The sequence below is a fragment of the Salmo salar genome, chromosome ssa11 (assembly GCF_905237065.1).
Source record: "Salmo salar chromosome ssa11, Ssal_v3.1, whole genome shotgun sequence".
NCBI classification, from domain to species: Eukaryota; Metazoa; Chordata; class Actinopteri; order Salmoniformes; family Salmonidae; genus Salmo; species Salmo salar.
The window spans coordinates 104,270,028-104,283,938 of record NC_059452.1 but is presented as its reverse complement, the minus strand read 5'-3'; the positions used below and the strand labels follow the sequence as shown (position 1 = coordinate 104,283,938).

At 50.2% G+C, this 13,911-nt stretch overlaps 1 protein-coding gene across 10 annotated transcripts in view; it reads left to right on the top strand.

Moving 5' to 3' along the window:
* The window catches only part of arfip2b (ADP-ribosylation factor interacting protein 2b), a 59,553-nt gene extending 48,246 nt beyond the window's left edge, over nucleotides 1-11,307 (top strand). For all 10 annotated transcript variants that reach the window (XM_014129789.2, XM_014129787.2, XM_014129788.2 and 7 more), the window contains 2 exons: nucleotides 7,974-8,148; nucleotides 8,824-11,307. In XM_014129789.2, the coding sequence (XP_013985264.1) occupies nucleotides 7,974-8,148; nucleotides 8,824-8,979 (331 nt within the window). In that variant the 3' untranslated portion in view covers nucleotides 8,980-11,307. The remainder of the gene's footprint in view (nucleotides 1-7,973; nucleotides 8,149-8,823) is intronic.
* Nucleotides 11,308-13,911: the final 2,604 nt, after the last annotated feature.

Here is a 13,911-nt window from a genome sequence, read left to right as displayed (position 1 = left end):
AGTCCCAGGATCCTTAGCTTATTGATGAGCTTTGAGGGCACTATGGTGTTGAACACTGAGCTGTAGTCAATGAATATTATTCTCACATAGGTGTTCCTTTTGTCCAGGTGGGAAAGGGCAGTGTGGAGTGCAATAGAGATTGCATCATCTGTGGATCTGTTTGGGCGGTATGCAAATTGGAGTGGGTCTAGGGTTTCTGGGATAATGGTGTTGATGTGAGCCATGACCAGCCTTTCAAAGCACTTCATGGCTACAGACGTGAGTGCTATGGGTCGGTAGTCATTTAGGCAGGTTACCTTTGTGTTCTTGGTGACAGGCACTATGGTGGTCTGCTTGAAACATGTTGGTATTACAGACTCACACAGGGAGAGGTTGAAAATGTCAGTGAAGACACTTGCCAGTTGGTCAGCGCATGCTCGCAGTACACGTCCTGGTAATCTGCCTGGTTCTGCGGCCTTGTGAATGTTGACCTGTTTAAATGTCTTACTCACATCGGCTGCAGAGAGCGTGATCACACATTCACGGGAAATTTGTAACCAAATGTAAAATGTTCCTGTTTTGATTAATTTAATAGTGAGTTAGGTCTGCTCTATTCCAAATGAACATACTCCCTGAGTCTCTTCCCTGTTTCACACCTGGTAGTTTGGTGGATGGGACTACCAGCTCTCTGTAACCTAGAGGGCAACCAGTGGGTCCGTCTCCTTTATACCATGTTTCTTGTAGGATGACAATGTCTGTATTTCTAATTACTTTGGGGAAGTCAAGGTTCCTGCTCTTTAGGCCAAAGGCAGATTACCTCAGGCCTCGGACTCGGTTATTCCAGGATGAGATAGGGAAGGCTTTGTGTTCCATAAAGTGTCCAATGTTGTCGGTCGTGTGGTTTGGCCTCAGGTCAGTAAGTGTGAGCAGAGCCTGCTGAGCATCTGGTACATGCCATTGGCTTGGGCTAGTGTAAGAGTGGGCGTTGGGCCTGTTTGCCCGCTCACGGCCTGGGCGTATGTGTATCTTCCAGGTTGAGGCCCTCTTTGCGGGAGTGGGGGGCATGGGGTGGGCAGGAGGGGCATAGGTCTGATCTGAGGGGGCCTAAATGGGGTGTGTGCGTGGTTGAATTGGTGGTGTTGTGGTCTGGATGAAGGTCCTCTCAGCGTGAGTCCTCTATGTGTAGGTTCGGGGGGGAATAGGTCTGGGAGAGTGAGTCCTCTATGTGTAGGTTTGGGGAGGGGGGGAATAGGTCTGGGAGAGTGAGTCCTCTATGTGTAGGTTCGGGGGGGAATAGGTCTGGGAGAGTGAGTCCTCTATGTGTAGGTTCGGGAGGGGGGGGAATAGGTCTGGGAGAGTGAGTCCTCTATGTGTAGGTTCGGGGAGGGGGGGGAATAGGTCTGGGAGAGTGAGTCCTCTATGTGTAGGTTTGGGGAGGGGGGGAATAGGTCTGGGAGAGTGAGTCCTCTATGTGTAGGTTCGGGGAGGGGGGGAATAGGTCTGGGAGAGTGAGTCCTCTATGTGTAGGTTCGGGGGGGTCCCATAGGTCTGGGAGAGTGAGTCCTCTATGTGTAGGTTCGGGGGGAATAGGTCTGGGAGAGTGAGTCCTCTATGTGTAGGTTCGGGGAGGGGGGGAATAGGTCTGGGAGAGTGAGTCCTCTATGTGTAGGTTCGGGAGGGGGGGAATAGGTCTGGGAGAGTGAGTCCTCTATGTGTAGGTTCGGGGAGGGGGGGAATAGGTCTGGGAGAGTGAGTCCTCTATGTGTAGGTTCGGGGGGGAATAGTTCTGGGAGAGTGAGTCCTCTATGTGTAGGTTCGGGGAGGGGGGGGAATAGGTCTGGGAGAGTGAGTCCTCTATGTGTAGGTTCGGGGAGGGGGGGGAATAGGTCTGGGAGAGTGAGTCCTCTATGTGTAGGTTCGGGGAGGGGGGAATAGGTCTGGGAGAGTGAGTCCTCTATGTGTAGGTTCGGGAGGGGGGGAATAGGTCTGGGAGAGTGAGTCCTCTATGTGTAGGTTCGGGGGGGAATAGTTCTGGGAGAGTGAGTCCTCTATGTGTAGGTTCGGGGAGGGGGGGGAATAGGTCTGGGAGAGTGAGTCCTCTATGTGTAGGTTCGGGGGGGAATAGGTCTGGGAGAGTGAGTCCTCTATGTGTAGGTTCGGGGGGAATAGGTCTGGGAGAGTGAGTCCTCTATGTGTAGGTTCGGGGAGGGGGGAATAGGTCTGGGAGAGTGAGTCCTCTATGTGTAGGTTCGGGGGGGAATAGGTCTGGGAGAGTGAGTCCTCTATGTGTAGGTTCGGGGGGGGAATAGGTCTGGGAGAGTGAGTCCTCTATGTGTAGGTTCGGGGAGGGGGGGAATAGGTCTGGGAGAGTGAGTCCTCTATGTGTAGGTTCGGGAGGGGGGGGAATAGGTCTGGGAGAGTGAGTCCTCTATGTGTAGGTTCGGGGGGGAATAGTTCTGGGAGAGTGAGTCCTCTATGTGTAGGTTCGGGGGGGTCCCATAGGTCTGGGAGAGTGAGTCCTCTATGTGTAGGTTCGGGAGGGGGGGAATAGGTCTGGGAGAGTGAGTCCTCTATGTGTAGGTTCGGGAGGGGGGGAATAGGTCTGGGAGAGTGAGTCCTCTATGTGTAGGTTCGGGGAGGGGGGGAATAGGTCTGGGAGAGTGAGTCCTCTATGTGTAGGTTCGGGGGGGAATAGGTCTGGGAGAGTGAGTCCTCTATGTGTAGGTTCGGGGGGGGAATAGGTCTGGGAGAGTGAGTCCTCTATGTGTAGGTTCGGGGAGGGGGGGAATAGGTCTGGGAGAGTGAGTCCTCTATGTGTAGGTTTGGGGAGGGGGGGGAATAGGTCTGGGAGAGTGAGTCCTCTATGTGTAGGTTCGGGGAGGGGGGGAATAGGTCTGGGAGAGTGAGTCCTCTATGTGTAGGTTCGGGGGGGAATAGGTCTGGGAGAGTGAGTCCTCTATGTGTAGGTTCGGGGGGGGTCCAATAGGTCTGGGAGAGTGAGTCCTCTATGTGTAGGTTCGGGGGGGAATAGGTCTGGGAGAGTGAGTCCTCTATGTGTAGGTTCGGGGAGGGGGGAATAGGTCTGGGAGAGTGAGTCCTCTATGTGTAGGTTCGGGAGGGGGGAATAGGTCTGGGAGAGTGAGTCCTCTATGTGTAGGTTCGGGGGGAATAGGTCTGGGAGAGTGAGTCCTCTATGTGTAGGTTCGGGGGGGAATAGGTCTGGGAGAGTGAGTCCTCTATGTGTAGGTTCGGGGGGGAATAGGTCTGGGAGAGTGAGTCCTCTGTGTAGGTTCGGGGGGAATAGGTCTGGGAGAGTGAGTCCTCTATGTGTAGGTTCGGGGGGAATAGGTCTGGGAGAGTGAGTCCTCTATGTGTAGGTTCGGGGGGGGGAATAGGTCTGGGAGAGTGAGTCCTCTGTGTAGGTTTGGGGGGGGGGAATAGGTCTGGGAGAGTGAGTCCTCTATGTGTAGGTTTGGGGAGGGGGAATAGGTCTGGGAGAGTGAGTCCTCTATGTGTAGGTTCGGGGGGGGGAATAGGTCTGGGAGAGTGAGTCCTCTATGTGTAGGTTCGGGGAGGGGGGGAATAGGTCTGGGAGAGTGAGTCCTCTATGTGTAGGTTCGGGGAGGGGGGGAATAGGTCTGGGAGAGTGAGTCCTCTATGTGTAGGTTCGGGAGGGGGGAATAGGTCTGGGAGAGTGAGTCCTCTATGTGTAGGTTCGGGGGGGGGAATAGGTCTGGGAGAGTGAGTCCTCTATGTGTAGGTTCGGGGCGGGGGGAATAGGTCTGGGAGAGTGAGTCCTCTATGTGTAGGTTCGGGGAGGGGGGGAATAGGTCTGGGAGAGTGAGTCCTCTATGTGTAGGTTCGGGGAGGGGGGGAATAGGTCTGGGAGAGTGAGTCCTCTATGTGTAGGTTCGGGGAGGGGGGAATAGGTCTGGGAGAGTGAGTCCTCTATGTGTAGGTTCGGGGGGGAATAGTTCTGGGAGAGTGAGTCCTCTATGTGTAGGTTCGGGGAGGGGGGGAATAGGTCTGGGAGAGTGAGTCCTCTATGTGTAGGTTCGGGGGGGGAATAGGTCTGGGAGAGTGAGTCCTCTATGTGTAGGTTCGGGGGGGGGAATAGGTCTGGGAGAGTGAGTCCTCTATGTGTAGGTTCGGGAGGGGGGGAATAGGTCTGGGAGAGTGAGTCCTCTATGTGTAGGTTCGGGAGGGGGGGGAATAGGTCTGGGAGAGTGAGTCCTCTATGTGTAGGTTCGGGAGGGGGGGAATAGGTCTGGGAGAGTGAGTCCTCTATGTGTAGGTTCGGGGGGGGGGGAATAGGTCTGGGAGAGTGAGTCCTCTATGTGTAGGTTCGGGGGGGGAATAGGTCTGGGAGAGTGAGTCCTCTATGTGTAGGTTCGGGGGGGGGGAATAGGTCTGGGAGAGTGAGTCCTCTATGTGTAGGTTCGGGAGGGGGGGAATAGGTCTGGGAGAGTGAGTCCTCTATGTGTAGGTTTGGGGAGGGGGGGAATAGGTCTGGGAGAGTGAGTCCTCTATGTGTAGGTTCGGGAGGGGGGGGAATAGGTCTGGGAGAGTGAGTCCTCTATGTGTAGGTTCGGGGGGGAATAGGTCTGGGAGAGTGAGTCCTCTATGTGTAGGTTCGGGGGGGGTCCAATAGGTCTGGGAGAGTGAGTCCTCTATGTGTAGGTTCGGGGGGGGAATAGGTCTGGGAGAGTGAGTCCTCTATGTGTAGGTTCGGGGAGGGGGGGAATAGGTCTGGGAGAGTGAGTCCTCTATGTGTAGGTTCGGGGAGGGGGGGAATAGGTCTGGGAGAGTGAGTCCTCTATGTGTAGGTTCGGGGGGGAATAGGTCTGGGAGAGTGAGTCCTCTATGTGTAGGTTCGGGGGGAATAGGTCTGGGAGAGTGAGTCCTCTATGTGTAGGTTCGGGGGGGAATAGGTCTGGGAGAGTGAGTCCTCTGTGTAGGTTCGGGGGGGAATAGGTCTGGGAGAGTGAGTCCTCTATGTGTAGGTTCGGGGGGGAATAGGTCTGGGAGAGTGAGTCCTCTATGTGTAGGTTCGGGGGGGAATAGGTCTGGGAGAGTGAGTCCTCTGTGTGTAGGTTCGGGGGGGAATAGGTCTGGGAGAGTGAGTCCTCTATGTGTAGGTTTGGGGAGGGGGGGAATAGGTCTGGGAGAGTGAGTCCTCTATGTGTAGGTTCGGGAGGGGGGGAATAGGTCTGGGAGAGTGAGTCCTCTATGTGTAGGTTCGGGGGGGGAATAGGTCTGGGAGAGTGAGTCCTCTGTGTAGGTTCGGGGGGGGAATAGGTCTGGGAGAGTGAGTCCTCTGTGTGTAGGTTCGGGGGGGAATAGGTCTGGGAGAGTGAGTCCTCTATGTGTAGGTTCGGGGGTGGGGGGAATAGGTCTGGGAGAGTGAGTCCTCTATGTGTAGGTTTGGGGAGGGGGGGGGAATAGGTCTGGGAGAGTGAGTCCTCTATGTGTAGGTTCGGGAGGGGGGGGAATAGGTCTGGGAGAGTGAGTCCTCTATGTGTAGGTTCGGGGAGGGGGGAATAGGTCTGGGAGAGTGAGTCCTCTATGTGTAGGTTCGGGGGGGAATGGGTCTGGGAGAGTGAGTCCTCTATGTGTAGGTTCGGGGGGGAATAGGTCTGGGAGAGTGAGTCCTCTATGTGTAGGTTCGGGGGGGGAATAGGTCTGGGAGAGTGAGTCCTCTATGTGTAGGTTCGGGGGGGAATAGGTCTGGGAGAGTGAGTCCTCTATGTGTAGGTTCGGGGGGGAATAGGTCTGGGAGAGTGAGTCCTCTATGTGTAGGTTCGGGGGGGGAATAGGTCTGGGAGAGTGAGTCCTCTATGTGTAGGTTCGGGGGGGTCCCATAGGTCTGGGAGAGTGAGTCCTCTATGTGTAGGTTCGGGGGGAATAGGTCTGGGAGAGTGAGTCCTCTATGTGTAGGTTCGGGGGGAATAGGTCTGGGAGAGTGAGTCCTCTATGTGTAGGTTCGGGGGGAATAGTTCTGGGAGAGTGAGTCCTCTATGTGTAGGTTCGGGAGGGGGGGAATAGGTCTGGGAGAGTGAGTCCTCTATGTGTAGGTTCGGGGAGGGGGGGAATAGGTCTGGGAGAGTGAGTCCTCTATGTGTAGGTTCGGGGAGGGGGGGGAATAGGTCTGGGAGAGTGAGTCCTCTATGTGTAGGTTTGGGGGGGGAATAGGTCTGGGAGAGTGAGTCCTCTATGTGTAGGTTCGGGGGGGAATAGGTCTGGGAGAGTGAGTCCTCTATGTGTAGGTTCGGGGGGGAATAGTTCTGGGAGAGTGAGTCCTCTATGTGTAGGTTCGGGGGGGTCCCATAGGTCTGGGAGAGTGAGTCCTCTATGTGTAGGTTCGGGGAGGGGGGGAATAGGTCTGGGAGAGTGAGTCCTCTATGTGTAGGTTCGGGAGGGGGGGAATAGGTCTGGGAGAGTGAGTCCTCTATGTGTAGGTTCGGGGAGGGGGGGAATAGGTCTGGGAGAGTGAGTCCTCTATGTGTAGGTTCGGGGGGGGAATAGGTCTGGGAGAGTGAGTCCTCTATGTGTAGGTTCGGGGGGAATAGTTCTGGGAGAGTGAGTCCTCTATGTGTAGGTTCGGGGAGGGGGGAATAGGTCTGGGAGAGTGAGTCCTCTATGTGTAGGTTCGGGGAGGGGGGGGAATAGGTCTGGGAGAGTGAGTCCTCTATGTGTAGGTTCGGGGGGGGGTCCCATAGGTCTGGGAGAGTGAGTCCTCTATGTGTAGGTTCGGGGGGAATAGGTCTGGGAGAGTGAGTCCTCTGTGTGTAGGTTCGGGGGGAATAGGTCTGGGAGAGTGAGTCCTCTATGTGTAGGTTCGGGGGGAATAGGTCTGGGAGAGTGAGTCCTCTATGTGTAGGTTCGGGAGGGGGGGGAATAGGTCTGGGAGAGTGAGTCCTCTATGTGTAGGTTCGGGGGGGAATAGGTCTGGGAGAGTGAGTCCTCTATGTGTAGGTTCGGGGGGGAATAGGTCTGGGAGAGTGAGTCCTCTATGTGTAGGTTCGGGGGGAATAGGTCTGGGAGAGTGAGTCCTCTATGTGTAGGTTCGGGGGGGAATAGGTCTGGGAGAGTGAGTCCTCTATGTGTAGGTTCGGGGGGAATAGGTCTGGGAGAGTGAGTCCTCTATGTGTAGGTTCGGGAGGGGGGGGAATAGGTCTGGGAGAGTGAGTCCTCTATGTGTAGGTTCGGGGAGGGGGGGAATAGGTCTGGGAGAGTGAGTCCTCTATGTGTAGGTTCGGGAGGGGGGGAATAGGTCTGGGAGAGTGAGTCCTCTATGTGTAGGTTCGGGGGGGTCCCATAGGTCTGGGAGAGTGAGTCCTCTATGTGTAGGTTCGGGGAGGGGGGGAATAGGTCTGGGAGAGTGAGTCCTCTATGTGTAGGTTCGGGGGGAATAGGTCTGGGAGAGTGAGTCCTCTATGTGTAGGTTCGGGGAGGGGGGGGAATAGTTCTGGGAGAGTGAGTCCTCTATGTGTAGGTTTGGGGAGGGGGGGGTCCCATAGGTCTGGGAGAGTGAGTCCTCTATGTGTAGGTTCGGGGAGGGGGGCGGGATAGGTCTGGGCGGGGTGTCTATTGATCTGTTGCTCCTGTGTGAGGTGTTGGGGCTGCGTTTGAGAGCGATGTCCTTTAGGGTTCGGGCGAAGGTGGGCACTACTGCCTTGTATAACTAACTTCGGGTGTTAATCAAAGTTAGCTGGCTAACTCATTGATCCTGCTTTGTAGTGCACCCCTCAGGGTGTTAACCAAAGTTAGCTGGCTAACTCATTGATCCTGCTTTATAGTGCACCCCTCAGGGTGTTAACCAAAGTTAGCTGGCTAACTCATTGATCCTGCTTTATAGTGCACCCCTCAGGGTGTTAATCAAAGTTAGCTGGCTAACTCATTGATCCTGCTTTATAGTGCACCCCTCAGGGTAGATTTAGCAGAGTTGAGTATGATGGGTTATAGCTTGTTATGTCTCTCTCTCTCTCTCTCAGGTTGGAGTTTGATGCGTACAGGGCAGACCTAGAGGAGTTAAGTGTTGGTCCCAGGGATGTGGTGAACATGGCCCGTATAGATACAGCCCAGGAGCAGTACCAGATCCACAAGGACAAATATGAACGCCTTCGCTCTGACGTCACTATCAAACTCAACTTCCTGGATGAAAACAAGGTAGGATACACTTCCTTGTTCCTCTTTGCTTTTGTTGTTCTCCTCTTATTCCATCCCTCCAACACACCTCTAGACAAGTACACACACACACACACACACACACACACACACACACACACAGACAGGCAATGACACGAGCACTCAGACACAGAGGCCTGTCTGTCTGTATCTCTCTTTGCGTATCAGTGTATTGATCCCGCTCTCTCTCGCTCCTTTCTCCTCTCTCGCCTCTCTCTCGCTCGCTTCTTCCTCTCTCTCTCTTGCTCTCTCTGCTTCCTGCTTCTCTCTCTCTCTCGCTCCTTCCTCTCTCTCTCGCTCCTTCCTCTCTCTCTCTCGCTCCTTCCTCTCTCTCTCGCTCCTTCCTCTCTCTCTCTCGCTCCTTCCTCTCTCTCTCGCTCCTTCCTCTCTCTCTCGCTCCTTCCTCTCTCTCTCGCTCCTTCCTCTCTCTCTCTCGCTCCTTCCTCTCTCTCTCTCGCTCCTTCCTCTCTCTCTCTCGCTCCTTCCTCTCTCTCTCTCGCTCCTTCCTCTCTCTCTCTCGCTCCTTCCTCTCTCTCTCGCTCCTTCCTCTCTCTCTCTCTCGCTCCTTCCTCTCTCTCTCTCTCGCTCCTCTCTCTCTCTCTCTCTCTCTCTCTCTCTCTCTCTCTCTCATCTCTCTCATCTATCTTATGTATCTAGGTAAAGGTGATGCATAAACAGCTGCTCCTCTTCCATAATGCCGTCTCAGCCTACTTTGCTGGGAACCAGCAGCAGTTAGAGCAGACCCTGAAGCAGTTCAACATCAAGCTGAGGCCCCCAGGGGCCGACAAACCCTCCTGGCTTGAGGAACCATGAGGGAGGGAGCCACAGGAGACAGGGCAGCCCAGGAGAGACCCCCCCCCCCCCCCAAACCCTTACTATCCACTACAGTGGACCACGGACGGACAGGACTACATAGAGATGGATGGATGGATGGATGGATGGATGGGCCTTACAAGGGCCTTGTATCTATAGAGGACTGTCATGATCAGGGACTTCTCTTGTTTTTCCTCTCTTTCATGATCTCTCCTTTTCTCTCTTTATCCACGAATCCTCCTGTATAATATATTATCTCCAGTCCTCTATGTAAGTCATAATGCCCGAGAAGCCGGTGTTTGGAGGATATATTGATTGGCACGGGTCTCGTTAGGCCCCAAAACACCGGCTTCTCTGGCATTATCACCTTTACACAACGGGTTACCAACATATTCAAAAAATGATTGACATATTTTCATTAAACGTTATTTTGAGGAATTTATTCATACTATTTCATCCTTCCACAAGAGTCCTGATCTAAAATCTAGGGTTGCTACCCATGCCGGCTGGTCGTTCGTTCTATCGGTTCGGCTGCCAGAGACACAATCTAAATGTTCCATTGCCATACTGGCTAGCTTACTAGCTAGTCCATACTGGCTAGCTTACTAGCTAGTCCATACTGGCTAGCTTACTAGCTAGTCCATACTGGCTAGCTTACTAGCTAGTCCATACTGGCTAGCTTACTAGCTAGTCCATACTGGCTAGCTTACTAGCTAGTCCATACTGGCTAGCGTGCTAGCTAGTCCATACTGGCTAGCTTACTAGCTAGTCCATACTGGCTAGCGTGCTAGCTAGTCCATACTGGCTAGCGTGCTAGCTAGTCCATACTGGCTAGCGTGCTAGCTAGCCCATACTGGCTAGCGTGCTAGCTAGCCCATACTGGCTAGCGTGCTAGCTAGCCCATACTGGCTAGCGTGCTAGCTAGCCCATACTGGCTAGCGTGCTAGCTAGCCCATACTGGCTAGCGTGCTAGCTAGCCCATACTGGCTAGCGTGCGTGCTAGCTAGCCCATACTGGCTAGCGTGCGTGCTAGCTAGCCCATACTGGCTAGCGTGCGTGCTAGCTAGCCCATACTGGCTAGCGTGCTAGCTAGCTAGCTAGCCCATACTGGCTAGCGTGCTAGCTAGCTAGCTAGCCCATACTGGCTAGCGTGCTAGCTAGCTAGCTAGCCCATACTGGCTAGCGTGCTAGCTAGCTAGCTAGTCCATACTGGCTAGCGTGCTAGCTAGCTAGCTAGTCCATACTGGCTAGCGTGCTAGCTAGCTAGCTAGTCCATACTGGCTAGCGTGCTAGCTAGCCAACTATGGCTAACTTACACTCATGTCAAACAGTGCAGCCAGAATAACAACAAAGTAGCTGTTTTCTAGTTAGATTTCTTTGGATACAACCATAACAATGACCTAATGATGCACAATTTTGCCTGGCAGAGAAAATGTGCTCTCTTGTCAGGACACTGTTCAGACAAAAGAAATACAATCCATAACATCAATTTGAACTGATGTTAATAAATTAAACCAAACATTATCTTTTGTTATCCTCCACAGCTGAGATAGCTACATCTACTTATTGTCACATTTTATCTGTACATTCCCCTGGATGGTGCATTGGTGGAAATATCTGTCCGAGTCTGTGATACTACTATTGCTGCTTTGCTTCAGCTTTTAGCTGTGTTGATGGTGCTGCAGTGTTTTCTTGGTTTTCAGTGTTTTCTTGGTTATTTTTTTACAAGCAATGAGTTGGGCTTTGGTTTGTCTGTTCTCCTCTTCGACACAGCTGTAACTGGAGGTCGAACCACACTTTCTAGACCAGACCCCTTGGTCTACCGGGATTCAGAGCCTGGGCCTTGTCCTTATCGGTGATGGGAGGAGGGTGGCTGTTTGTGATATCTTAGCTGTTTTGATGTTACCCAGAAATACAGGATTGGAGGTGGTAAATTCAGTGTCCTTCATAATGCACCAGCTGCGACCGATGGGTGGGTCATTTAGAAACCGGCTGAGCTAATTATACTGTACCGCTCCCCATTCCCATTTCTTACATTTCCATAAAACTGTCGGAGAAGGATGTTAAACTCTTCCTTAGTGACATTTCTGACGTCGACAACTTTTGTTTGTTGTTATCTTCTAACCAGCCCTCGAAGTACCGCACAGCTCTGTTTGTATTCTTATTAATGGTGTTTTCTTTGTTGGGGATTTTCTCTTGGTCATTCAATACATTATTTTTCACATCTGCATGCCTCGGTAGTATTTCCTGGGTAGTATTTTCCCCCCCCTTTCAGCCATATTCATGCTGCCGAAAAGAGCAAAATAAATGTTCCACTCATTCATTTTAGTTTTTGCAAAACAAAGTAATGATTTAGCCAGTCAACTGGGGGTGAGGGGGGAAAAACATTGTATGTTGCTATGACAACCATCTCAATTTGCTGTCAGTGTCGTTCGAATCCATTCACTTTATATGGGACGGTGCAGATCACAGTTCAATATTGAAAAGGTCAGAGAGACAGACGGCATGGTTTATAATATGCTTTTTTTTTATAGTGGAGATCACGTTTTATAAATTGCCTGGCTGGGCTGATGAGACAGTGGAGTGCAGCAGTCAGATGGAACAGAGTAAATAGGCATTTTATAACGTCATAGATTTAGCCGGTGGTAACTTGTGGAATAGACACCGGCTGGAATGCGGTTTTAACCAATCAGCATTCAGGATTAGACCCACCCGTTGTATTAAAATATAATAATATCTCCTGTTCTCCTCCACTATAATATAATATATTATCTCCTCTCCTGTTCTGCTCCACTATAATATAATATATTATCTCCTCTCCTGTTCTGCTCCACTATAATATAATATATTATCTCCTCTCCTGTTCTGCTCCACTATAATATAATATATTATCTCCTCTCCTGTTCTGCTCCACTATAATATAATATATTATCTCCTCTCCTGTTCTGCTCCACTATAATATAATATCTCCTCTCCTGTTCTCCTCCTCTATAATATATTATCTCCTCTCCTGTTCTCCTCCTCTATAATATAATATATTATCTCCTCTCCTGTTCTCCTCCTCTATAATATAATATATTATCTCCTCCACTATAATATAATATATTATCTCCTCTCCTGTTCTCCTCCTCTATAATATAATATATTATCTCCTCTCCTGTTCTCCTCCTCTATAATATAATATATTATCTCCTCTCCTGTTCTCCTCCTCTATAATATAATATATTATCTCCTCTCCTGTTCTCCTCCACTATAATATAATATATTATCTCCTCTCCTGTTCTCCTCCACTATAATATAATATATTATCTCCTCTCCTGTTCTCCTCCACTATAATATATTATCTCCTCTCCTCTTCTCCTCCACTATAATATAATATATTATCTCCTGTTCTCCTCCACTATAATATAATATATTATCTCCTCTCCTGTTCTCCTCCTCTATAATATAATATATTATCTCCTCTCCTGTTCTCCTCTATAATATATTATCTCCTGTTCTCCTCCTCTATAATATAATATATTATCTCCTCTCCTGTTCTCCTCCTCTATAATATAATATATTATCTCCTCTCCTGTTCTCCTCTATAATATATTATCTCCTGTTCTCCTCCTCTATAATATAATATATTATCTCCTCTCCTGTTCTCCTCCTCTATAATATATTATCTCCTCTCCTGTTCTCCTCCTCTATAATATATTATCTCCTCTCCTGTTCTCCTCCACTATAATATAATATATTATCTCCTCTCCTGTTCTCCTCCACTATAATATAATATATTATCTCCTCTCCTCTTCTCCTCCACTATAATATAATATATTATCTCCTGTTCTCCTCCACTATAATATAATATATTATCTCCTCTCCTGTTCTCCTCCTCTATAATATAATATATTATCTCCTCTCCTGTTCTCCTCTATAATATATTATCTCCTGTTCTCCTCCTCTATAATATAATATATTATCTCCTCTCCTGTTCTCCTCCTCGTTGCTCCAACTGAGCTACAGAGGACCTCTAACCTGAACTGTTTTATTTGTCTCTCCCTTTCTATCTCTCTCCCTCTTTCTCTCTCTCTCTCTCCCTCTTTCTCTGAGTTTGTATCTTAGTCACTTTAAATCACTACTGTCACCACCCAATGCCCCCCACTTCCCAAACGATCCAGTACCAGCGTGTAATACCCACAACAACATCACTGATGACGACGGCAGCAGCAACAACAGCATCAATAATGACAGCAGCAACAATGATGACAGCAACAATGATGACAGCAACAATGATGACAGCAGCAACAACAGCATCAATAATGACAGCAGCAACAATGATGACAGCAACAATGATGACAGCAGCAACAACAGCATCAATAATGACAGCAGCAACAATGATGACAGCAACAATGATGACAGCAGCAATGATGACAGCAGCAGCAACAGCATCAATGATGACATCAGCAACAGCAGCATCAATGATGATGGCAGCAACAGCAGTCAGAAACAGTCCTGGTAAAGTGGTGAAGGTCAGACAGTCTGTATCCCTCGCCACAATGACTTAAACAGGATCCGCAATGATCTGGTCCAGACTCCTGTCCTAAGACTGAGAGACAGTCAGGAGAAGTCCCTGAGCACTACCCACACCAAGACTCCCAGCTCCCCTTTACTAAGAGATGCACGGTTTACTACCACTAGTGTCCCAATGACGTGTATGTACAGTACCTTTTGGAAAATTTTCAGACCCCTTGACTTTTTCCACATTTTGTTACGTTACAGCCTTATTCTAAAATGGATGAAATTGTTTTTTCCCCCTCAATCTACACACAATGCCCCAAACTGACAAAGCAAAAACAAGTTTAGAAATGTTTGCTAATTTATTAATAAATAAAAAAACTGAAATCACATTTACATAAGTATTCAGACCCCTTACTCAGTACTTTGTTG